The sequence below is a fragment of the Plodia interpunctella genome, chromosome 26, assembly GCF_027563975.2.
Source record: "Plodia interpunctella isolate USDA-ARS_2022_Savannah chromosome 26, ilPloInte3.2, whole genome shotgun sequence".
NCBI lineage: Eukaryota > Metazoa > Arthropoda > Insecta > Lepidoptera > Pyralidae > Plodia > Plodia interpunctella.
Genome location: NC_071319.1, coordinates 2,100,997 through 2,125,161, shown reverse-complemented (window position 1 = coordinate 2,125,161; position 24,165 = coordinate 2,100,997). Strand labels below are relative to the sequence as shown.

General features: G+C 36.6%; 1 protein-coding gene across 1 annotated transcript; it reads left to right on the top strand.

Annotated features, from left to right (window-relative positions):
- The first annotated feature begins 534 nt into the window (after nucleotides 1-534).
- Nucleotides 535-24,031, top strand: GCS2alpha (Glucosidase 2 alpha subunit). Its single transcript, XM_053764598.2, has 21 exons — nucleotides 535-683; nucleotides 812-1,046; nucleotides 1,357-1,484; nucleotides 1,897-2,110; nucleotides 5,650-5,761; nucleotides 6,914-7,058; nucleotides 8,082-8,219; nucleotides 8,596-8,704; nucleotides 9,652-9,791; nucleotides 10,830-11,017; nucleotides 12,157-12,299; nucleotides 13,683-13,780; nucleotides 14,335-14,457; nucleotides 15,514-15,679; nucleotides 16,579-16,715; nucleotides 17,531-17,643; nucleotides 18,702-18,859; nucleotides 19,468-19,581; nucleotides 20,336-20,445; nucleotides 21,304-21,443; nucleotides 22,036-24,031. The coding sequence occupies exons 2-21, from the start codon at nucleotides 813-815 to the stop codon at nucleotides 22,107-22,109; spliced, it is 2,784 nt and encodes a 927-aa protein (XP_053620573.1). The 5' UTR covers nucleotides 535-683; nucleotide 812; the 3' UTR covers nucleotides 22,110-24,031.
- The last annotated feature ends 134 nt before the right edge of the window (nucleotides 24,032-24,165 follow it).

Below are 24,165 nucleotides of genomic sequence, written 5' to 3'. Positions count from 1 at the left end.
ATCTTACATCACGTAAATATGGAATAAGTTCTTTTAAATAAAGTTACATTATTTTCGTTTTAATCTCATTTTACGGACAAGACAATTTAACTCTTTCATTTTTATCACTTCAGCGGACATGACGTCATGCACGGCGCACGACAAGCATTTCTGTTTTTATCTTGTCTATGATTAATATATGCTGCCACTATCATGAAACATCCCAATATATGGGGAGAATTATTTTGAAAAATATGCGAAACAAGTGGACGTAAATGCAAATGTTATTCATACAAAATTGCCCTGCCCTAATCGAATTAGTAAGTCGCAGTCGTAGGGCAAAACAAAGGTACGTAGCTTTTGGAAAATCTTTTCACTGTGTAATATTTAGTTTAACAATCTCACAAATTAATCCAGGACTTTTCTACCCCATGTAGATTTCGTATGCTTCCTGCAAGAGATAAGTTTTCATGATTTGTAAAATATGCACGAAAAACAAATTTGAATATGGCAACTCTATTTTTAGTTGTCAATGTCAAATATGGACGTGTTCTCAAACAACCAGATTTCTCCACGTAACGTTAGTGTCCGGTCGATTGTATCAGGCCAAAAAATATATAAATTAATGTTGAAATGATTTTTTAAACAAATCATTCGTTGATATAATAACAGTATTACATCGCTGAAGGTTAAGATTTGAGCAGGTACACTTTCAACATCTCAAATATCAGCTGTTATTTCACTAGTTAATTGGCACCGGTTCTTTGTCATAACACCATGCATAACGTCGTTATTAATTTGTGTTTATGTAAAATTCTCGTGTCTATTTTAGGATGAAGACCTTGTGCTGTCTTCTAGTGGGGATTTTGGCTATCTACGGTAGTTTTGCTGTTGATAGGAACAATTTCAAGACCTGTGAACAGTCGGGTTTTTGTAAGCGTCTAAGGGCCCAGAAACCAGAGAAATCACAATATTCGCTGGATCCTAAAACTGTAGCTGTCCAAGGGAATACTCTGGTCGCGAATGTGGTGACAGTCGACAGGGAGACTCAGCCGCCTAAAGTTTTGGTGAGGTTTTCATTATTTTAAACATAACAATAAATTTTAGTTTCTAGTCAAGGTTTTTAATTAGTCTTAACTGCATGACTTGTGCTATCGAATTGGGCTTTCTAAATAACATGTTTTTCAATTATTTAATTATGAGATTTGAAATAATTTTGTGTTAAAACATCCTATAAATTCCTTATACATTTAAACATTGACCTTATACATTTAATCCCAAGTGTAGAGATTTGGGACAGAATGCCTGCATGTATATACAATGTGCTGAAATAAATTATTATTATTATGTCAAATAATAATTTCCCATATCTTTCAGCATAAATATGTGCTGAAACTGTCAGCAATCAAAGATGGCACGTTCCGAGTGGAGATCAACGAAGCGGAGCCCCTGTATCCACGCTATGTGCCTCAGCTGGCATTAGTGAGTGCTCCAGTAACTGACAAGTAAGTATCTCTCTTTTTTAGAGTTCTGTAGTTCTGTACCTCAAAAGGAAAGTATTGACTTGCAAATTTGTACGGAACCCTCGTCACGCAAGTCCAATTCGCGCTTGACAGTTTATTCCTCATGTTCATGGTTGCATTTGGACCTGTGATGTGACAAAGCCACTGACTGTCCCTATGTATGCTTATATCTTTAAAACTTGGTAATAGATTTTGAAAAGTACCCTATGTCCATTTTAATACTGTTAACTGTATATATAAGAAATTTCATAAAGTGTGAATTACCTATTCACACACGAACTTTCGCATTTAGAATATGAATCATTTAGAATATGAATCGTATAACAAAAATTTATTAATGATTTTATAATCTAGATAATCTAGCAGTGTATTAATATGACGATTTCACCACCAGATTGGAACTAGTCTCCAGCGACGACACAAAAGTCATTGCAGCCAACTCGCAAGGACATAGAGTGGTGATCACAGTGGACCCGTTGAAGATTGAGTTCCTGGACAAGTCTGGGGAGTCAGCGGTCGTGCTGAACGAGAACAACCAGCTGTTTGTTGAGCCTCTGAGGAAGCGGAAGGAAGCTGTAGAAGATGAGACGGGACAGATTCTGGAGGAGGTAAGTTTTATACAAATGGCCGGTAAACAGTGTGTTTTTTTCGTATCAAAATACATTAGTATTTGTTACAGTGTGTTTTTCTTATCCAAATACTGATGTATTTGGATACCAAATACTGATGTATTTGGATACGAAAAACACACTGTTTACCGGCCTAACTGGTACTGCAACGGATTTTAAGTTTTGACTGTTATTTTGAGTCTTCAATCATTGCCTACTTAATCTTAATCCATCTCACGAAGATATATTACAAATGTTTTTCATCTGCCCTGTTGATCTGTCTATCTGTGACTGATTGTGTATCCATATCTCGTCCCCTGTTGTCGCAAAACGTGGTTTTACAAGTGGTTTAGTTATTATAAGAATGTGATCTTATAGAAATTCACTATTGTACTAACTGAAATATCTTGTCATGTATGTATTGATATGATAACTGACCTACCTGTCTGTTATTTAAGGCCTGTTGTGGCGTGTGCTTCCTCTCTAGGATAGTACCACTCCATATCCTACCGTGGATATCGTACGAGGCGATTAAGGAATAGTTATTTTTAATGACAGAGATTTAGTTGGACCCAAAGTTAATTCAAGATTTGTCATCTCTACATACTAACTAATATTATAAATGCGAAAGTAAGTTTAAGTTGGGACCTTTCGACCACAGGCAGGCGGTCTTAACTACACCACCGCTTCATTATACGCGACTGTATAAAATAAAAAGTTTAAATGTTTTTATTGTAAACTAGATGTTGCCCGGGGCTTCCCTCCCGTGGGAGTTGTGAGATAAAATATAGCCTATAGCAATCTTGTACATTTCTAATGGTGAAAGAATTTTTGAAATCCGTTCGGTAGTGTCGGAGATTACCCGCCTCAAACATACAAACTCACAAACGCTTACCTCTTTATAATAATAGCTTTTACCCGCGGCTTCGACCGCGTTTTTGCCCATGGGTGCATTATTTTTCCAGGGTGAAAGTTACCCTATGTCCTTCTCAATACTTCGAACTACATTTATGCAAAATTTCAAGAAGATTGGTTGAATAGATAGAGCGTGAAGAGGTAAAAAATAAACAAACTTACTTTCACATTTATGTTATTAGTTAGTACTCATTGACCATGGCATATTTATGTTGTAGCGTGGCGTAGTTATGTCATTGATCTCTCATGTACGTGACTGATATGTATCTATTCCGATATCTGATCCCCTCGAGTTTATCTTATTTTTATGGCTTTTGCTCGAAATGTCATGATTTAAACGCAACAAATTTTTCAATAGAAGATTTTCATACAAAAAAATCATACATAAATACAATCTCTCTCTCTCTCTCTCTCATCTCCGAGTGTGTCCCCATTTAAAGTTTAAAAATCTTTAAATAATTACTTGTGCATGATAAATGTAATATGCACTTACAGTGCAGCGGATTAGGTCTAAATTTGATTGACGGCTAAGCTTGTGTCAAAAATGACATTATCTTAAAAAAACTTTGTAATAGTGCAAAGGACAAATGTTACTAGTACATACATAACAGGAAGGTAAATATACAACCAGCGATAGTTTGAGAGGATATATCTTATTAGGTACGGAACCCTAATAAGTATATATGTGAGATATTTATAAACACAATGATAATGACATACGTGAGGTCGACACGCTTGATAGTTCAGTCGCTATCGCCTATTACGTCTAAGCAGTTAACGTCAACAAATACAAAACGATGACTCATTAACACATGTTATTCGATCGATAGATCGATGTTTGACACAATTATCGAAATACGCGCTTAAAATTCCCTCGGGAACAGTTTTCAATTAAATTCAATTCAATTCGTTTATTTCGTGAACACAGGTTACATAATAGGTATAATACATTGGAATGAGCTTCTCTATGTCCCGCCATAAGGCATACGAAATTTTTGTCATAGGTTTTACAACTGAAGTTACATAATATTTATACTATAATTTATTCTATAAAGTGTCTACATAATTTATCTAACTGTCAGGTAGGTATACATTAATAGATCAAATACTTAATTAAATTAATTGAAATTGTCATTTAGATATTCATTTATTTTTCCGTTTAATTAAAAGGAGATTGAGATGGTTGGAATAAAATATCCATAGTGCATTTAAAAGACAGGCAACGCCATCTAGTGTTTATATTGCAAGTTATAAAACGTAATATTTTGCGAACCCTGTTACACCCCTTTAGGGAAAGAATTTCCAAAATCTTCCTTTCTGCCAAATATTAACCTCATTGATTTAAAATTCACCCTGCGCATCCAGCGCCACCTATAAAGGTATAGAGGTTTGCTAGATTTAGCTAGATAAAAACTTTATTTGTTACTGTTTCACACAATTACAGACAAAGAAAATAAAAACTAAAAATATTTAAAACTAAAAATTACATTGTGCCATAAAGTAACAAAAAATCTACAGCTCAGCTATATGTTACCCAGAAGAGTAACAGTTGATTTTCAGCTGGCACCTTTGAGGTAGCTCGGACGAGAACTGAGGTAGAGATGAATGTCACAGACTCTTAACTTAGGCTAATAATAGATAGTTCTCTTCTTCATAGTCGTATTTCTCATGGCTGAGGGTCGTGGTCATTACGTGGAATTAAATAAATAAATATATTTGGACAAATCACTCAGATTGAGCTAGCCCCAAAGTAAGTTCGAGACTTGTGTTATGGGATACTAACTCAACGATACTATATTTTATAACAAATACATATATAGATAAACATCCAAGACCCGGGCCAGTCAGTAAAAGATCATTTTCCATTATGACTGCGCCACCGAGGTCGTCAAACACACATAACAACACATAACAACTTTCTTGGTATTACTAATGGAGTGGTTTGCCATTGCCTTCTCCATTTCACACACAAGTTAATATAATCAACCAGTGCAGCAGGTTTGCTCACGATGTTTTCCTTCAACGGAAGCAAGTGGTGGTCGATGAAAACTATACATGACTATACATGAGTCAGATTGGTACACAAACTCATGTGGCACTAGTAGAATTGGAACCTGAGACCTTTCGATCCACAGGCGGGCGTCTTAACCATTACACCAGCACCGCTTCGATTGATAGTTGAGATGACGATTGACATGTGCATTAAATTATGAAATTAATAATAAATTATAAAAGTTACCTTAGTATGTCCTTCTCCATACTGTTAATTATATATATTCGAAATTTCAAGAAGATTGGTTGAGTAGATCACGCGTCGTTAGACGTCTTCACGCGTGTAAATTCCAACTAATATTATAAATGCGAAAGTAAGTTTGTTTATTTATTTGTTACGTAACAAATAAATAGAGGAGCGCTAAGAGACAAAATTCCCACGGGAGATTGATAACAAACTAAATTTTTACACCCATAGCAAGTGAATGAATGAAAATATATTTATTAAAGTGACCAGACTCATTATGTTAGTATACTTAGAACTTAATAGGCATAATTACTATATAATGTTATTTCGAGTGTTGAGCAAAAGTGAAAATTGTATATAAAATAATTTTCTTTATTGTCAACAGGATGAGGAAGGGACTTGGGGCGAAACCTTTAAGTCCCATCACGATAGCAAGCCTAGGGGCAATGAGGCTATATCTCTGGACGTGTCCTTCCCTGACGCTGACCAGGCATATGGTGAGTTAATATAAATATAAATATATGAGGACAAATTACACAGATTGAGCTAGCCCCAAAGTAAGTTCTAGGCTTGTGTTATGGGATACTAACTCAACGATACTATATTTTATAACATATACATATATAGATAAACATCCAAGACCCGGGCCAATCAGAAAAAGATCATTTTCCATCATGACCCGACCGGAGATCAAACCTCCTCTCTCAGTTCAGAGGCAAGCACTACCACTGCGCCACCGAGGTCGTCATTAATATCGGTTAATATACAGGGTTACTGGTATCTAACGCATAACTTCCCAAAAGCGCATAAGGTACATAGAGACGTAACATCTTTTGTTATACGACTTTTGTCTAAACGTGATAAATACAAAAAAAATCCTTTTTTTTTTCAGTTTTAATGTCGTTTCTATAAAACGTTAACTCTATGTACGATTCCGCTATATAACGCTACTGTACTGTCTCGTGTTGCTTGGCTATTACATAGAGTTAAGATGTGTAGAATCGCAAATTAGATTGTACTTATTTTTTTTATATGAAAAAAGAAGTCGTAGAATAAAAGTTGTTTGTTTTGATGTACCCAAGTAGTCTTTAGGAGGTTTTGCGTTTGATACTTGTAATCCTGTGTACCAGTTAACCCGGCTTCGCTCCCGTGGGAGCCGTCAGGATACAAGATGAATCTTTGAATTCGAACACCAGTGTTAGCAATACCCTGGTGTCAGATTTTATTTAAAGGCATCTGACATGACTTTTCGACTACCTACCGACATCTAGTAGCGAATAGTCGCATGCGCACTAGTGAACTTAAATTGTCAAGTGTGCAGGTTTCCTCACGATGTTTTCCTTCTCCGGAACCAAGTGGTGGTCGATGAAAACTACTATACACGAATAACAATTATTTATTTTATAATTTTCTTGCAATTTTATATTAATATTGATTTTTTTTAATGTTTATAACTGGCATATGGATTTAAATCTGAAAAAATATATCATTATTTTTCGTGGAACGTGATTTCTCCTCGTCTATTATTATTGGACGACCTCTGTGGCGTAGTGATCACCACGCCCGTCCGCTATACGAAGGTCCAGGGTTCGATTCCCAACGGAAAATTCACGAATTGAATACTAATTTAATTTTATTCATTCATTCAGGTATACCCGAACACAGCGATAAGGTGAACCTGGCCACTACCACATCCGGAGAACCTTACAGATTATATAATCTGGATGTGTTTGAGTATGAGCTGGACAGTCGCATGGCTATATACGCTGCTATACCCGTCATGTATGCGCATGGGTAAGTGAAGGGGAAGGCAGAAGGCGGGTGAATGAACGAACAAAAGAATGATTCTTTGTTGTACAGTACACTGTGAAGTTATAAGACTGGAGCCAACATTCCCAAGAACTTTTTGATCCAAATTCTATTTTAGATAATACTTCGTTATAGCAGCTTTCGGGCATACGAAAATATGTATGTAGGTTTTTTTTTTTTAATGTAATGAGTGAGTTTATTTATGTACTTCAAGCAATGTACAGTCTATTGTGTGTGTTTGGTATTACTTATAACTATGTTAGTTAAACAATTTAAATTATCCATACATATTATAAAACAAAGTTCGCTGGCCGCGTCTGTCTGTCTGTTCGCGATAAACTCAAAAACTGCTGCACGGATTTTATTGTGGTGTTCACCAACGGATAGTGTGATTCCCGAGGAAAGTTTAGGTGTACAATTTATTATGTGTTTACCCGAGCGAAGCCGGGATATACCGCTAGTATTAAATAAATGACAAAACTATAGTCCCCTCACAAAAGGAGCGACGAGAACGTGGAGTGACTGTTCGTAATATCAAAGTATAAAACTCACCAAAATCTATGTGTTAAATGTGGTGTGGTGGTTAAGTAGAGGTGGGCATTTAACCGATAAGCATATTACATAATACTATTATTTAATTTAAGCACAAGAATAGGTTAATTAATTTAAGCAACTATAGTTAACTGCTTACAATTAAACTTTTAACACTCAGGCAATTTTAATTCGATTGGAAATTTTAGTTCATTGAGATCCGTTAAAAAATTTAAAATGTCTTAAAAATAAAAAGTTACAGCGATAGTACAATGTTGATTGATGTACCTATATTTGTTAATTGTCGTCTTTGGAGAAATGGCCGCGGTGAAGTTTGTTGCGCCGCTTTTTCTTCACCTGCGCTTTGGAAGCCGGCAGTAGACTTAGTTTAAGTAATTTTTTGAGGTCAATAAGTGATGTATATCATCCTAAATTGAATAAAGAATTTTGAATTTGAATGTAAATATTTATCTTCAGATCAAAACGCTCCGTGGGTGTGTTTTGGCACAACTCCGCCGAAACTTGGGTGGATGTCGTCAACTACGCTGACAGCAATGTGGTGTCTTCCCTCGTCAACCTGGTCACAGGCGGACAGAAGCGAAAGGTTGACGCGCGGTGAGTTTCATTATGTAACTCATTGTAATGGCATAAGGTTGAATTTACTTCCTTCGTCAACTTGGTCATTGCCGTAGAGAAGCCAAAGGTTGACGCGGTGAGTTTCATTATCGACCTTATTTTAATTGCATAAGGTTCAATTTCAAGTCTCTGGGAACATTGAAAAAAGTAGCTTATGTTTAAACTCTGATTTTTAACTTATTTAAATTAAAGATCAGAGTTATTTTAGCGGTTATTAAGCGATTTAGCTGTGAAAGCATGACAAACGTATTAATAATATTAGTATGGTTTGTATGAAAATCAAGCTGAATGTGCTTCAATTAAGTAAGAAATAAAAGTTCCAGTCGCAATACAACACTTAAATTATTTGTTACAGTTTTATGAGCGAATCCGGCGTATTAGATGTGTTCGTTTTGATGGGTGACAAGCCTAAAGATGTTCTGCGACAGTACACTGCACTCACTGGAGCGGTGCCCTTACCTCCTGTAAGTTGACATTGTAAAACATACCTTACTAGCTTTTGCTCGCGGATTCGCCCGCGTGAATTTCATGGTAAAATCTCGGTCATTCTTTAAGAAATATGAAGAGTATGTTTACCAATTTTCAGCTTTTAATTTTGAAATTTATATTAAGTTTCATACAATCTTTCACCCTCCTTTTGACGGGGTTGAGGGTTAGTTTTCAGAAAAATCTGAAACACGTATTCATTAAGTTGTTGTAAACAACTAAAATCCAAATTTTAAAGTCATTAACTTCAGGGTAGAATTTCCAAAAACCCTATCTTAGTGCTCACCTACACTCCCCATGCCAAATTTCAGCTTCCAACGCCCAATAGTTTGGGCTGTACGCTGTCTGTCAGTCAGTCACTCAGTAACGCGAGAGTTTTATATATATATAGATTGTTATGTTGTCAAGGCTCATTTTCATATCAGATTCGTGAGATCGTAAGTTAACCCAATGTTACAACCCGACCTTAGCCAAGTGAAACCACTTGGCTCAATTTTGTAAGCTCCTGTTAATCTGGTGTTATAAACTTCGACCTTATTGTTGTATCGTTAAGGTTGACTTTCACTTGGCTCAATTTTGTAAGCTCCTGTTACCTTGGTGTTATAAACTTGCACCTTATTGTTGTATCCTTAAGGTTGAGTTTCAGTTGGGTCAATTTTGTAACCTTGGTGTTGTAACTTCGACCTTATTACTATATCATTAAGGCTGACTTTCATATTGCTCAATTTCGTGAACTTAAATTACCATTGGTGTTCAAATAGTCACCCATGTTGTTCTTTGTTACGCTGACCTTGGGCTTTGCGGAGTCACAGCCGCAAATGAAAGATGCGAAGATGACAGAAAGTGTATTTTATCTGTATATTTACAAACGTTAACAATAAATTTGAAGATTACACAGTATTTTCAATTGTAATGTTTCTTTCAGAAATTTTCCTTGGCCTATCATCAGTCCCGTTGGAATTACGTTGACGAAAACGACGTCGCGTCCGTGGACGAAGGCTTCGACACTCACGATATCCCGGCCGACGCTATTTGGTTGGACATCGAGTATACCAACGGCAAAAAGTTAGTATTGTGTGTTTTTTAAACTGATAGAGGACCTAGTACCGTGCCTTGAGGAACTCCGCACTGGATACGAAAGTCAATGTTTTATTCTGAATCGGACATACAGACACTGATAATGTTTAGCTATGTCTCTCCCGCCTGGCCCTGGCAGAAGGCAAACCCAAGAATTGCTGGCTTGATGTCGTCAAGGATGAGCGTGACAATGGTCTGACAACTAGGGATGCCGACAACCGCGCGAAGTGCAGACGAAAAAGTAGGAATGCGGACCCTGGGCTTCGACGCTCAACGACTGAGACAACCGGGAAAGAGATGAGAGAGAGAGAGAGAGAGAACGTTTACAGACACTTTTTCTCGTCTTTAAGTTATACTTGTAATATTTCTTAATATATTTATAATTTATAAGAACTACATTTGTTAATTGACGTCCTTGGAGAAAAGGCTGCGGTGAAGTTTGTTGGGGAAGTAGGCAGTAGACTTAGTTTAATTTTGACATCAATAAGTAATGTATATAATCCTAAATTGAATAAAGAATTTTGAATTTTAATTCTCTAAAAGGTACAATCTACTATAATATTAGAACGACCACTGCTGAGAAGAAATGTCGAATGACACGCGTTTCAAAAGGTCTATTCCATATTACCCTGAAGGGTTATATTATAGATTTTAGAGGACCTAGGATTGTGCCTTGAGGAAGTCCACTAAATTACCGCAATTAATTCAGTAATTAAAATAATAAGTGGGTATGTGTATAAATCCGCCCGTGATAGCTTATGTTTGACATCTGATCAACTAAATATATATTCCAAATTTCATCAAAATCAGCCCAGCGGTATAGCAAAGAAAGCGTGACAGACAGAAAGACATAAACAAGGTTTGTTTCGAGGCATCACAGCCCCAAATGCAACAGCAAAGTATAAATAAATATATATATGGATATTGTCTTGGCCACAAGGTAAGTTGGTGACTTGTTTGTGTTAGACTTTCGCATTTTTGATATTAGTACGGAATTTTGAAGCAAAATGTAATTTTCTCTCAAAGATACTTCACGTGGGACGCTGAGAAATTCCAACACCCAGCGGAAATGGTCTCCAATCTAACGGCCAAGGGCCGTAAGCTGGTCGTCATCATCGACCCTCACATCAAGAGGGAGGCTGGATACTTCCTGCACGAAGACGCGACGGAGAAAGGTTACTACGTGAAGAACAAGGACGGCAAGGATTACGATGGTGTGTACGGAAAAAAAATATGTATCCCCAAAATTCCCAGCTTATATTTCTAAAATTCCCAATGTGAGAGATTGTTTGCATTGATTTGTGTCTATTAAAATCGAGTTGTTACCGTTTCCCGAAATTCCCACGCCGTATTCCCAAAACTTCCCAATATTACAGCTGAACGCAAGGGCATGTGGTTACAAAATTTATTTTATTATTTGACATATTTATTTATTATTTTACAATTTCCTGAAATTCCCATGAAGAATTCACAAAATTTTAATCTTGATATGAAAAATATAATTTGACTTGGTGGTAACACATGATTCATGTACTATGTCCATTTAGTGTAAAAGGTCGTTAGATTCATTACTCACAAAATGTCGTGCTGTGAGTTGTAATACTATTTGCCTCTAATTTATACAGTGAGATGTGATAAATGTCAACATATCTATTGTTTATATACAGGGTGTAACACTGCCTCCGTCATAGCCGTTAGGTATGCATAGGGCACCCCAATTAAAGTCACTTCAGAGTAAACATTTGACAGGGAAAAATAATTTAAATAAACTTTAGCGTTAGTTTTGATAGGAAATTCTTTAAAAGTTTAACGAGGTTTCTTTGGATGAAATGACGGTTACATGAATAAATTATACAAATCTGCAAAAGAAAATTAAAATCTTTCAATTCAAAATTTGAACCTCATTATCTCGGAAACTACTGATTCAGGCGGGATCCCTTTTTTCGCACAAATGTTTTATCCTAATTTAATTTAGCATAACGAGTTAGGCATATATTATTTTGATACACTTGTTTTTTGGCATACCTTTTCAATAAGCATAATGATAGTTTAGGCTAATGTATTGAACCATAATTATGATTTGCATGAAAAAAAATTGTGCCTAAAACATTATGCAAAATTTGTGCGTAACTATTATTATGATAAGTAAAAGCATGCAATGTTAAATTATGACATAAAATGATATGCATAAAAATAGGCAGGTTTCTTTTCCCAGACAAGGTTACTTGGGGGAAAATGTTCATAAGATTACGTGGGTTTCGACTATGTCAAAGGTACGAGTTATGTTACACCCTGTATAAATAAATAAAGCCAATGTATAAAAAGTGACCCTGTATAATATTGTCCATGGTAGGCTGGTGTTGGCCCGGGTCCAGCTCGTACTTGGACTTCATGGACCCGCGCGTGCGGGAGTACTACGCGTCGCTCTACCGCTACGAGAACTTCGCTGGCACCAGCAAGGACGTGCACATTTGGAACGATATGAACGAGCCAAGCGTGAGTTGTTCTTGTTTTCGTCCCACGGCTTATGGCCAGGACATGAACTTCTGTAAAATTAACTAACACTTCTGAACGACCCCTGCTGAAAAATGTAAGAAACTCATTTAAAAAATGCATATTTAGGGAATAGTGTTATTGCTTTCTTTTTTTTTTTTTCAGAAATTTAACTCCAAAATCAAAATTAATTATTCTATTCAGAAATTAGCCCTTCACGGGCACATCTTCACGTCATTTTCGTCACAATTCAATTCATTTTACAGTTTCAATTCGGTTTCACTAAAGGCCGTTCCACTTCTGATGCAGCAGCCACTCTAGTTGGAATTATCAATGATGCTTGGGAAGCCGGACAGGATGTTATAGGTGTATTTTGTGACCTTGCAAAAGCCACAGTTTCAGTATGTTGTCGACCACAACATACTGAAAAATAAGCTTAAATTCTATGGTGTCACTGGAGCGGCCCTTGACGTACTATCTTCTTACTTAGACAATAGAACTTATAAAGTAGAAATTAATAGAGCAGCCTCTAACAGCGTTCCTGTGCACATGGGCGTGCCTCAAGGCTCCATTATTGGTCCTTTTCTATTTCTAGTTTATATAAATGATCTTCCTTGTCTTGACCAACAATTGTGTGATGTAATTTTATTTGCTGACGACACGTCACTACTGTTTAAAGTTGATAGAAAAAGTCGAAATTATAACAATGTAACCAATATTACGTCACTTGTGCTTGAATGGTTTACAACTAATAACCTGGCTTTAAACAGAGACAAGACCAAGTGTATTAAGTTCTCTCTTTCAAAGGCACCCCAATTTGATATTCCTTTAATAGTTAATGGTAAAGTATTAGAATGGGTACACAGTGCCAAGTTCTTGGGAATTACTGTGGATAGTAAGTTTAAGTGGGATAAACATATTGAAATCACGGCCAAAAAACTTAGTTCGGCAGCTTTTGCAGTGAGAAGGATCAGACAGTGTACAAACATTGAAACAGCTAGGCTCGTGTATTGTCTTACGGATTATTGTTATGGGGTAATGCAGCTGATATAGGAAAAAAATTATTTTACAGAAACGAGCAATTCGTTTTATTTATGGATTTAAGCCACGGGAGTCCTTGCGCGAATTATTCAAATCGATAAATTATGACTGATTATGACTGTTGCATCTCAGTACATTTTCGACGTACTTATTTTTGTTAAATCTAACTTACACCTGTATAAAACATTGAGCAATGTTAACAGTAGAAACACTCGTAATAGGCATAAACTTTGTATGAACAGATTCCGACTTTCGTGGGTCAAAGTGTAAAATTTGAGTTAGGATAATTACCCTAATAATGAATTAACAATTTGATTAATTAACCTAATATATTTGTTCGTGCAGGTTTTCAACGGTCCAGAGGTCACAATGCTGAAAGACAACCGCCATTATAAAAGTCCTGAACCGGGACAAGAAGGAATATCCTCTTTCTGGGAACACAGGTATTTTTATATGCATTTATTTATTTAGATTTGATAGATAAATATATAATTGAATATAGATAGTATAGATAATTGAATCTAGCTTTTGCCCGCGGCATCGTCCGCGTGATATATTTGAGTAGATAGAAGAGGTAACAAACAAACATACTATCGCATTTATAATCGCAGCGGTCCCAGGTTCGAATCCTACTCGTGCCACATGTGTTTATATACCAATCTGACTCAGGTATAATAGTTTTCATCGACCACCACTTGCTTCCGGCGAAGGAAAACATCGTGAAGAAACCTGCACACTGGTTGATTATTATCAACTTGTGTGTAAAATGGAGAAGGCAATGGCAAACCACTCCATTAATAATGCCAAAAAAGTGCGTTGTGTCGTGTGTTTCATTCCACGTAATAACCACGACCCTTAGCCATGTGGAATACGAGTATGAAGAAAGTAACACCTATAGGATAACAACCTGGAATAACACATACAACTTTTTAACACGGAATTCCCACGGGAGCGGAGCCCCGGAGCGCAGCTAGTGATAGATGATCTCTCCCCGCAGACACATCCACAATGAGTACGGCTTGTTCCACATCAGCGCGACACACAAAGGCATGCTGGAAAGAGACGACAAAAAATACAGACCTTTTATACTCACTCGATCTGGTTTCGCCGGAGCGCAGAGGTAAATATGTAGTATATAAAATATATTATTTATTTTGTGAATGTAGGCGACGCACTTGGGATTTTATTTTATTTTATATTGTTTTGTGTTCAAAAAATTATGTCTTCTCAAATTAATATTTGGCTTTGCAACTAGTAGCGCCATCTGTTGCGCAACAGTGGAACCGTCTTAAACACGGTGGAATATTTTATTTTTTATTTTTGTAAGTCGGTAGTCCGATACTTCGAGACGATTCTACAAGATTGTTCTGCTACGTGTCTGTCCTAAAACTTTAATCTTTCTAATTGTGTCAAACAAAAAAAAAAACAATAAACGCGTAATTCAAGTCTACCTAGTTTTTTCATTGCGTCGGCTACAGTGAACATAGGTAAAATTGGTTGACATGTATTGTGATAACGTACACTATGTTTTGACGACTTCGGTGGCGCAGTGGTAAAGTACTTACCTCTGAACCGAGAGGTCCCGGGTTCGATCCCCGGTCGGGCCATGATGGAAAATGATCTTTTTCTGATTGACCCGGGTCTTGGATGTTTATCTATATGTGTATTTGCTATAAAATATAGTATCGTTGTGTTAGTATTCCATAACACAAGTCTCGAACTTACTTTGGGGCTAGCTCAATCTGTGTGATTCGTACTAATATATTTATTTATTATTATTTATTATATTAACTCTTAGATTCCCTATTTTTATGCATACAATTTATGTCATAATTTAACATGGCATACGTTTACTTATCATAATAATAGTACGCACAATATTAATTTGGCATAATGTTTTAAGTACAGTTTTTTTACGCATACCTGCCATAAACAGAACAATTTTAAGCATAATATTCTAAAGGTTTATGGGGAGCCCGAGGGCCGCCCCGCCGCGCCCTAACCTACTGCTACACTATAGCTTTATGCAAATCAAAATTATGGTAAAATACATTAGCCTAAACTATAATTATGCTTATTGAAAAGGTATAAAAAATATATGCCTAACTCGTTATGCTAAATTAAATTAGGATAAAAAATTTATGCGAAAAAAGGGAACCCTAACTCTTATCTCTAGATACGCAGCAATATGGACGGGCGACAATTCAGCCGAGTGGGGTTTCCTAGCGGCCTCTGTGCCGATGTGCCTGTCACTAGCCATCGCCGGCATGAGCTTCTGCGGCTCCGACGTCGGCGGGTTCTTCAAGTACCCCGACAGCGAGCTCATGACTAGGTGGTACCAGGTTAGTACCACTTTAGTACCAACTTGGATTATTGGTTTCTACAATTATGGATTGAGGATTTCTTCGGGTGAACCAAAAGTGAGCTCATGACCAGGTGGTACCAGGTTGGTACCACCTTCGGTTGTGGGATTCTAAGGCTCTGGTGTTGAGAGTTTCTTGAAGTGAACCGAAAGTGAACTTATGTTTAATTGATTAGGTGGTACCTGGTTAGTACCACCTTCGATTGTGGTATTTTAGGGCTCTGACTTTGAGGGTTTCAAAGTGACCCGAAAGTGAACTTATGATCAAGGTGGTACCAAGTTAATACCACTTTAATACCACCTTCGATTTTAGGAATTTGCGAGTCCGATTTTGAAGGTATATTCAAGTGACGCGAAAGTGAGCTTGTGACCAGGTAGGATACGAGGTTAGTACCACTATACTACCACATTCGATTGTAACATACCCTTCGAAATTGGACTCTCAGTATTCTTCGAGGTGTTATTCAGGTACCTATGTAAGTGAATCTATCTTCCTACCAAATTTAAGACAAGCCTGACAGTCTGACAAACAGGACGGCCGTGCGAAATGGACACGAGAATGTAGGAAAGCGGACACTGGGCTCCAACGCTCAACGGCTAAGGAAGAAAACGAGAAAACGGTCAGATGAGGGTGTCTATAAGTGTTACATACAGATAAAAATTGTGTTTCCCAGGTGTAGGATAGTGGACTGGACAATACATCAAATATCAGTTATTTTATTCGATTCTGGACAATACATCAAATATCAGTTATTTTATTCGATTCCAATTCAATGGTTAGCTTGGTGAGAATGTTTTTAGCATTAAGTCCGCTATTTGTTTATAAGTATGTATGGTTTTACTTGTAACAATAAAGTTTAATGTATGAATAAATTCCAGGCGGGTGCGTACCAACCATTCTTCCGCGCTCACTCGCACATCGAGACCAAACGCCGGGAGCCTTGGCTTTACGACGCCCAGACCCTTTCCCTCATCAGAGACGCTAACAGAAGGAGATACGCGCTACTCGACTTCTGGTGAGTAGTGTATTAGTACCAACAAGAATAAAAAAAGTGCCACGTTAGTTACATTAAATTACGGGATTTTTATTTTATTTTTTCACTGGATTTTGACCGCGGCTTAGATGCTATAAAAGCTAAGATATCGCTTCTTAGAAGTACAGAGAACAGAGAACACACGCGGTCGCCCGCGATTTCTAAGAAGGCTTTGTTCACGCTCTGTCTACTCAACCAATCTTCTTGAAATTTTGCATACATGTAATTTATAGTATGGAGAAGGACAAAGGATACTTTTCAATTCCGGAAAAATAACTGTTCCCGTGGGAAAATTACGCAGGCAAAAGCTAGTTATAATTAGGGTAGTAAAAATATGTCTTACTACCCTGTTGTTTAATGACGACCTCGGTGGCGCAAAACGCTTGCCTCTGAACCAGGAGGTCCCGGGTTCGATCCCCGGTCGGGCCATGATGGAAAATGATCTTTTTCTGATTGGCCCGGGCCTTGGATGTTTATCTATATATGTATTTGTTATAAAATATAGTATCGTTGAGTTAGTATCCCATAACACAAGTCTCGAACTTGCTTTGGGGCTAGCTCAATCTTTGTGATTTGTCCTAATATATTTTTTAATTTAATTTATTTATTTATTTATTTATTTGAAACTTGAAATAGCGTAATGACGGTGATCGAAACGCTCAATAATTCACCCGAGAAAAAAAATTAAAATTCCTTTTTTGATTCCATTTTCGTACTTTGCGTGTTACTGCGCAGGTCAAACTTGTCAACATTGACCGGTGCAACCCATGAGTAATGAATACACGTAATTTCACCAGGTACACACTATTCTTCGAACAAACCCGCGACGGTCTACCGGTGTTCAGGCCCTTATTCGTGGAATACGGGGACGAGAGCGAGGTGCTTACCATAGACAACCAGCATCTGCTCGGTGAGTCCAATTTGTCTGGAATTTTTCAAAATGTCCTTCGGTGTCAAATTTTTTTCTTTATATTGAAAGAAACTATGTAATAAACAATGATGGTTTGTTTAATTAAGCCCTACTGGCATGATAGGGACCGACACTGTTTTTAATGAGTTTCGGGCGTTTCTTCTCAGCAGTGGTCGTTCGGTAATGCCAGTAGTTTGTAGCTTTTTGAGAAATTTCTATTTGATATAAAATTTGACGTGAAAATGTTCCTGTGAAGGTTTAATCTCTGAATAAATGATTTATTAATGAATAATTTGTCCTCACCACAAAAATGTTCCATTGCCTAAATGTCCTTTCTTTTTACTCAAAATGTGTCCCATATAAAGTCTGCTATACAAATGTGATATGGTCCCAATATATATTTTCAGTTACGAATAACGTAGAATTTTAGTGGCTTTGTGGTTGACAGAAGCTTAACATGTCGTCTCCGGAGTCAGCGTAAAAAATAAATCGTATAATCTTGAAGATTCCGCTGTGAATTTACGGCCGCCTGTCTGTCGTCTACCCCCCTTTGAAATGCTGTTGTTGACTATCAGCTTCTAATTCACTGTCACATCCTCGCGTGTTCTCAGTCACATAAGGTCACACAAAATATCAACCATTGAATTTTTAACATTTAGCTATTCTTTTAAAACCGGCTTATTAAGGCATGTCTCCTTTAGTCGCCTTGTACGACATCCTCGAGAGGATTTAGTATTATATCCTATTATATTTATTTATAAAGTTGTTTGTATCAACAATTGTTACAACAATACCTTTACACATTTCAATATTCACCAATCTAAAGCTAATTACAGAATCTCTTATAGACAAACATCAACTAAACAAAACATTAACTAATTAAGCATAGAATATGCGATTATAGATAAATCCTATTCTATGACCTCACGCCATTTCAGCTGCCAATATTATGTGTTCCTTAGCCGTCTTTTACGACATCTACAAGAGGATACGTAGTAGTCGTATTCCAAGGCGGCTAAATAAATCCACGTGACATAAATAAAAAATTTGACTCCCAGGCGACAAAATGTTAGTGAGACCGGTGTTAGAGAAAGGCGTGAGTTCAGTGCAAGTGTACCTGCCCGGGGCTCGAACCCGGACCGTCTGGTACGACGTCGACACCTACCAGGCCTACCCGGCCGACGGGTATATCACCGTTGACACGCCAATATCTAAGGTGAGCTGTTGTAACGATCCAATATCGACTTTATTATTTGCTCATTAAAGTTACAAATTGATTCATTTTTGTTTTATAAAATGACTATAGCTTTTGCCGTCCGCTCATAACTTATTATTGTCAATATCTCTGGTTCTAAGCGACGTATGGCGATGTAACCTATACCAGATTTTAAATTAGATCATCAGCTATACAATTGTGGAAACCGCATCAAATTCCGACCAGCAGTTTTTGCATGATGCGAACAAGCGTACTGAAAGCAAGCAAGACAAAAAAAAATTGTCTTTTATTTGTCTCGTAAAGACCCACCATAAGCGCCTACGAGTCTTCAATATATAACCCTTTCCCTTGATTGACTTTTACAATCTGCGCGGGAGGAGAAGCAACTGGCACATACTATGTATTTATGAAGTAACTATTATAGCGGCCAAATACAATTGATAGCGAAAAAATATAGACATGCATGCAGACCTGAAGTTTTCGTCTATATCTGTGCCAAGTTTCATGAAAATCGGCTCAGTAGTTTTTTTTTTAGTTTATTCATTGCAAACAAAAAACATACATATATTTTCTCTTTACATAATATGAATTATATTTGTCAAATCTAGATCCCTGTGTACCAGCGAGGCGGCAGTATAATCCCGCGCAAGGAGCGCGTGCGCAGGTCCTCCGCGCTCATGGCACACGACCCCTACACCCTGGTGGTGGCCCTCGACGCTAACGTGAGTCGCTTTTCTGTTTACCGACTTCAACAATGTTTTTACATCTTCCATGTCGACTTAATGATTTATCGATTTCTTCCTAGCGGGTGAGGATGATAAATTATCTTTTTCAGATTGATGTCTTGGTTGTTTATCTATTTTTGTTTTATTTTTCTTTTAGTGGTAGTTAAATTATTAAAAATATATTAAATTTAGCCCATATATATGTATATGTTAAAAATTATAGTATCGTTGAGTTAGTATCCAATAATACGTAAGTCTCGAACTTACTTTGTGGCCAAAACAATCTGTGTGATTTTGCCCCTCTATATATTTATAAATTTATCTCGACGTGCTCTCCGCTGCTTTCTTGGCTGTGACGCCTCAAAGCCATGGACTAAAGAAAGATATTCGTGAATGTTTTTTTCTTCTTTTCGTCTGCCTAACTGGGACAGTCATATTAACCACTAAGTTAAAGAACCTACATTTGTAAATAATTTTGAAGGTTGAATCACAAAAGCATTGCCGGTGCGGTGGAATTACACCCGGTTAGAGTAGGTTCTATTCCCAACTCAAGACCCGAATGTCTTTACCTCATCACATAAATTTATAATATGTCTAGCGTTCCGTTCCGACTGCGCTCGTCAAAAACCTAATCTTCCTCAGGAAACACATTATCTATTGGTGAAAACCGCATAAAAATCCGTGCAGACTTAGTTTTTGAGTTTATCGCGAACAAGATAATTATGTATATAAAAAAAAACCTAAATTACAGAACACGGCCACTGGCACACTCTACATAGACGATGGCGAAACATACGACTATAAAAACAATAAGTATATTTACGCCAAACTGGAGTACACACAGGAAAGAATGACATACACGTGAGTATTACAATACTTGACACTAGATGGCGTTAGTCGTAAAAGTAAAGAAAATCCGACGAAACTTTTGACGACCTCGATAGCGCAGCGGTAAAATGCCTGCGTCTGAACTGAGAGTTCCCGGGTTCGATCCCCATTCAGTGGAATATGATAGTTTTCTGATTGGCCCTGGTCTTTGGTTATATAATATACTATCGTTAAGTTAGTATCCCATAACACAAGTCTATAACTTACTTTGGGGCTTACTAACTTACAACTATCCAAATCCTAATATTATAAATGCGAAAGTAAGTTTGTTTGTTACCACTTCACGCTCTATTTGTTCGACCAATCTTCTTGAAATTTTGTATACATGTAGTCTAAAGTATGGAGAAGGACATAAAGTATATACTTTTTTATCCCGGAAAAATGACTATTTGCGTGGGAAAGCAACGAGGGCGAAGCCGCGGGCAAAAGCTATTGCGGTTAATATCTAATTTTACGGACACACTTTACGGGCATAACAAGTGAAAAAGGTGTTTTGCAAGGTTTTATTTAGTTTCACCTGTCCCGCTGTCTGTCTGCAATCAAATCTTGCTAGTTAGGTTCTTGCCACTTCCAGTTGGCCAGTTGAGTTGAAATTTCCCACGTCGCTTCAGTTTCCTGAACATGCGTTATTATGATAAGCGTGACCAGATGGTGCTCCCTGGATCGGCTCCCAACGAGGGAACTCCTCAACGGTTTCCAGCACGGACATGGGTTTTTTTTCAGGCGTTGAATGCCATAAGATCTCTCTGACGACAATGAAACCTTGTGGCAAAAATGACATTTTTGTAAAAAATAAACCTGTTTAAAACCCTTATCTCTTTACATTTCCAGTTACATAGATGAATCCGCGACATATCCGACCGGATCGTGGGTGGAACGCATCGTGGTAGCGGGGATCAAGACCGCACCGCGCAGCGCCAAACTACTGCAAGGGGATTCTACCACTTCTTTACTCATGACACTGCACAAAGGTCAGTATTACTACTTTTGCAATTAGATTTTTCTCGGCAATGCAGCTCTAGATCTCAGTTTTATTTATTACTAAATGTTGCCCGGGGCTTCGCTCCTGTGGAAATTTCGAGATAAAATATAGCCTATAGCAATCTTGGATAATGTACCTTTGTAATGGTGAAAGAATTTTTAAATCGATTCGGTAGTTTCGGAGATTACCCGCCTCAAACATGCAAACTCACAAACACTTACCTCTATAATAATAGTATAGGTTGTATTTAGTTACATTGTACTGTAACTAGTTGGACAATGTTATCCCATTTTCATTGAAACAGAATTTTTGAAATAGTGCTTTTTGAAAAATATATAAGATAATATTCAAGATAAGCGTTACTATAAAACCTAGGGGGGGGGGGGTTATAAGTTTTTTTTGTGTCATAGATAATTTTATTCCGAGTATTCTTAGCCATGTATCATGAAAATCGGTTCAGCCGTTCAAAAGTTGTAGCAAAATAATATACCTATTGAAAGTCGTTTTCTTTTTAATTTGTCTAATAAACTTGTTACAATATGTAAGGATTTTTTAAGTTTTAAAATTTGATTTATTTTCAGGCAACGACGTGTTGGTGATCCGCAAGCCTGCGGCGAACATGGCCAAACCATGGAAGATCACGTTTAGCTATTAATTGTGAGGTATTCTTTGCTGGCTGACCACAATTTTGTGATAGTTTTCACACTGGACGCATTGCTATACAACTGTTGTACGATTTTTGAGGTTATTATTTTTTGACAACTGCCAAAATGGATATATACAGGGTGTCAATACCTATTAATGGAAACAAACAATACATATATACTGGAAACAACAACAAAATAACTAAATATATACCGTTGTCAAAAATTACCAAAAAAATGTTGCCAGTAAGCTCCATGACAGTTTTTTCTTGAATATAATAGTTTTTAATGTATTTTGTCATTAATTAATTTGAAAATTGTATTTGAAACTTGTTTCAATTTATCAAATTTTGAAAATTGATCAAATTTTAAGGTACAAAGTAGTGATAAAAGTCGGCGAAAGTTATTGCAATATAAACTTTAATGAGCAAAGTTATAGAGCCTGTTTTAGTTTGCAGATAATGTATCCAGTGTACAGTATCATAGATACTCTTTGGTATAAGGTTTTATTTTGGATCAGTCAGTAATATCTAGAATAGATTTTTAAATTTATACATAGGTAGGTACGATATGGCAGACATCATTTTAAGTTTATTCAAATCACTTTTATCTCATGTGTTTCTGATTTTATGGTATTTTTGTTCTAAATATTGATTTAAATATAAAATTTCTTCCTATTTAAAAGTGTATTTTTAAAATAATGCTATTGACGATTGAAGTTTAAAACTTACGAGTCAAAACTGTAATAAAAGAACAAAATTTAAAAATGATTAAATACGGATGAGTCAGCAGATTGGTTAAATGTACTGAGGCATAAATATTGCCGTCTCTTTCTAACATACGATAGAAAAGGACAGATGATATTCCCATTGATTTTAACAAATGTAGTATTTGAAGTTTAATATGAGCTCGACAATTGATTAAAAATATGTACACTTTTAATAGTGTTTTCTTTTCACTGCATATTCTATTTTATTGCCATAAACTATAGGCTATGTATATACTTAATAATATAATGCACTTTTTGCTAAGTTGTAAGAAACATGTTCGATTTATTTTACCTGTAATAGTTAAATGTTAATTATTATTGTAATGTTACTAGTGAAACCAACTCAGCATTTTTATTTTATTATAATTCAGTCACAATTTTGTGAGCACCGAATTTTGACCTTCGAAAATGTTGTCTTTTATATATATTTAAAAATATCTCGGCATATACCGCTCTTCTCCCGGCAAGGTGACGTTCATTGAAAAGTGAGCTTTAAAACGTGCTCTGTAGATATACTTTACATTGACGACATGAGAGCTGACATTGAGCATTCAGCTTATTTGTTGCCAATGCAAAGTGTGCCCTACAGACGACGTTTTAAAGCTAATTTTTCAATGAACGTCATATTGCCGGTGCGGTATAAGTGCGCTTCGTTAATTTGATAGATTCACTTGCATGTATGATTGGATCATATAACCCACAGAGGAACAAACTTATAAAGCGCGGCGATGGCGTCGCTACTGTTGAATAAATTTGACAAGGAAATTACTTTTGTAATAAGACTTCGGAAAGTTTCAAATTTCGATCACCGGGTCAAGGATTTGTATACCATAGATTAATGATCCATCCAATCGCATATGCAAAAAGCATATGGTTAGAAGTTGACAACTCGTGGGTTATATTCATTCCGTGCACATGCAAGCGCGTTAGCGTATCAATGGCGAAATGGCGTCCTTTTTTTTTGATCGAGATTTAATTAGTTCATATTGTACCCGTGGTCCTACCGATTTGTCTGGTGTCCACTGGTGGGACCACGGGATATTTATATAACATATTATTTTTAAAAGATAATATTTTGGAAGGTTAATTCTGAATCACGCATGTTTTACCACAACAGCGGTATGTGGAGTGTTAGTTTGGTGATAATAAAACAAATTTTAAATATGTCACTCTTTAATTTATGTAAGCCTTTTGTGTCAATGTGCAGTGATCTTTTAAAATTATAAAAAAAGGATATTACAAAATATATTTTTTAACAAAAAATGTTACAAAATTTTGCGATACTAAAATACTACATG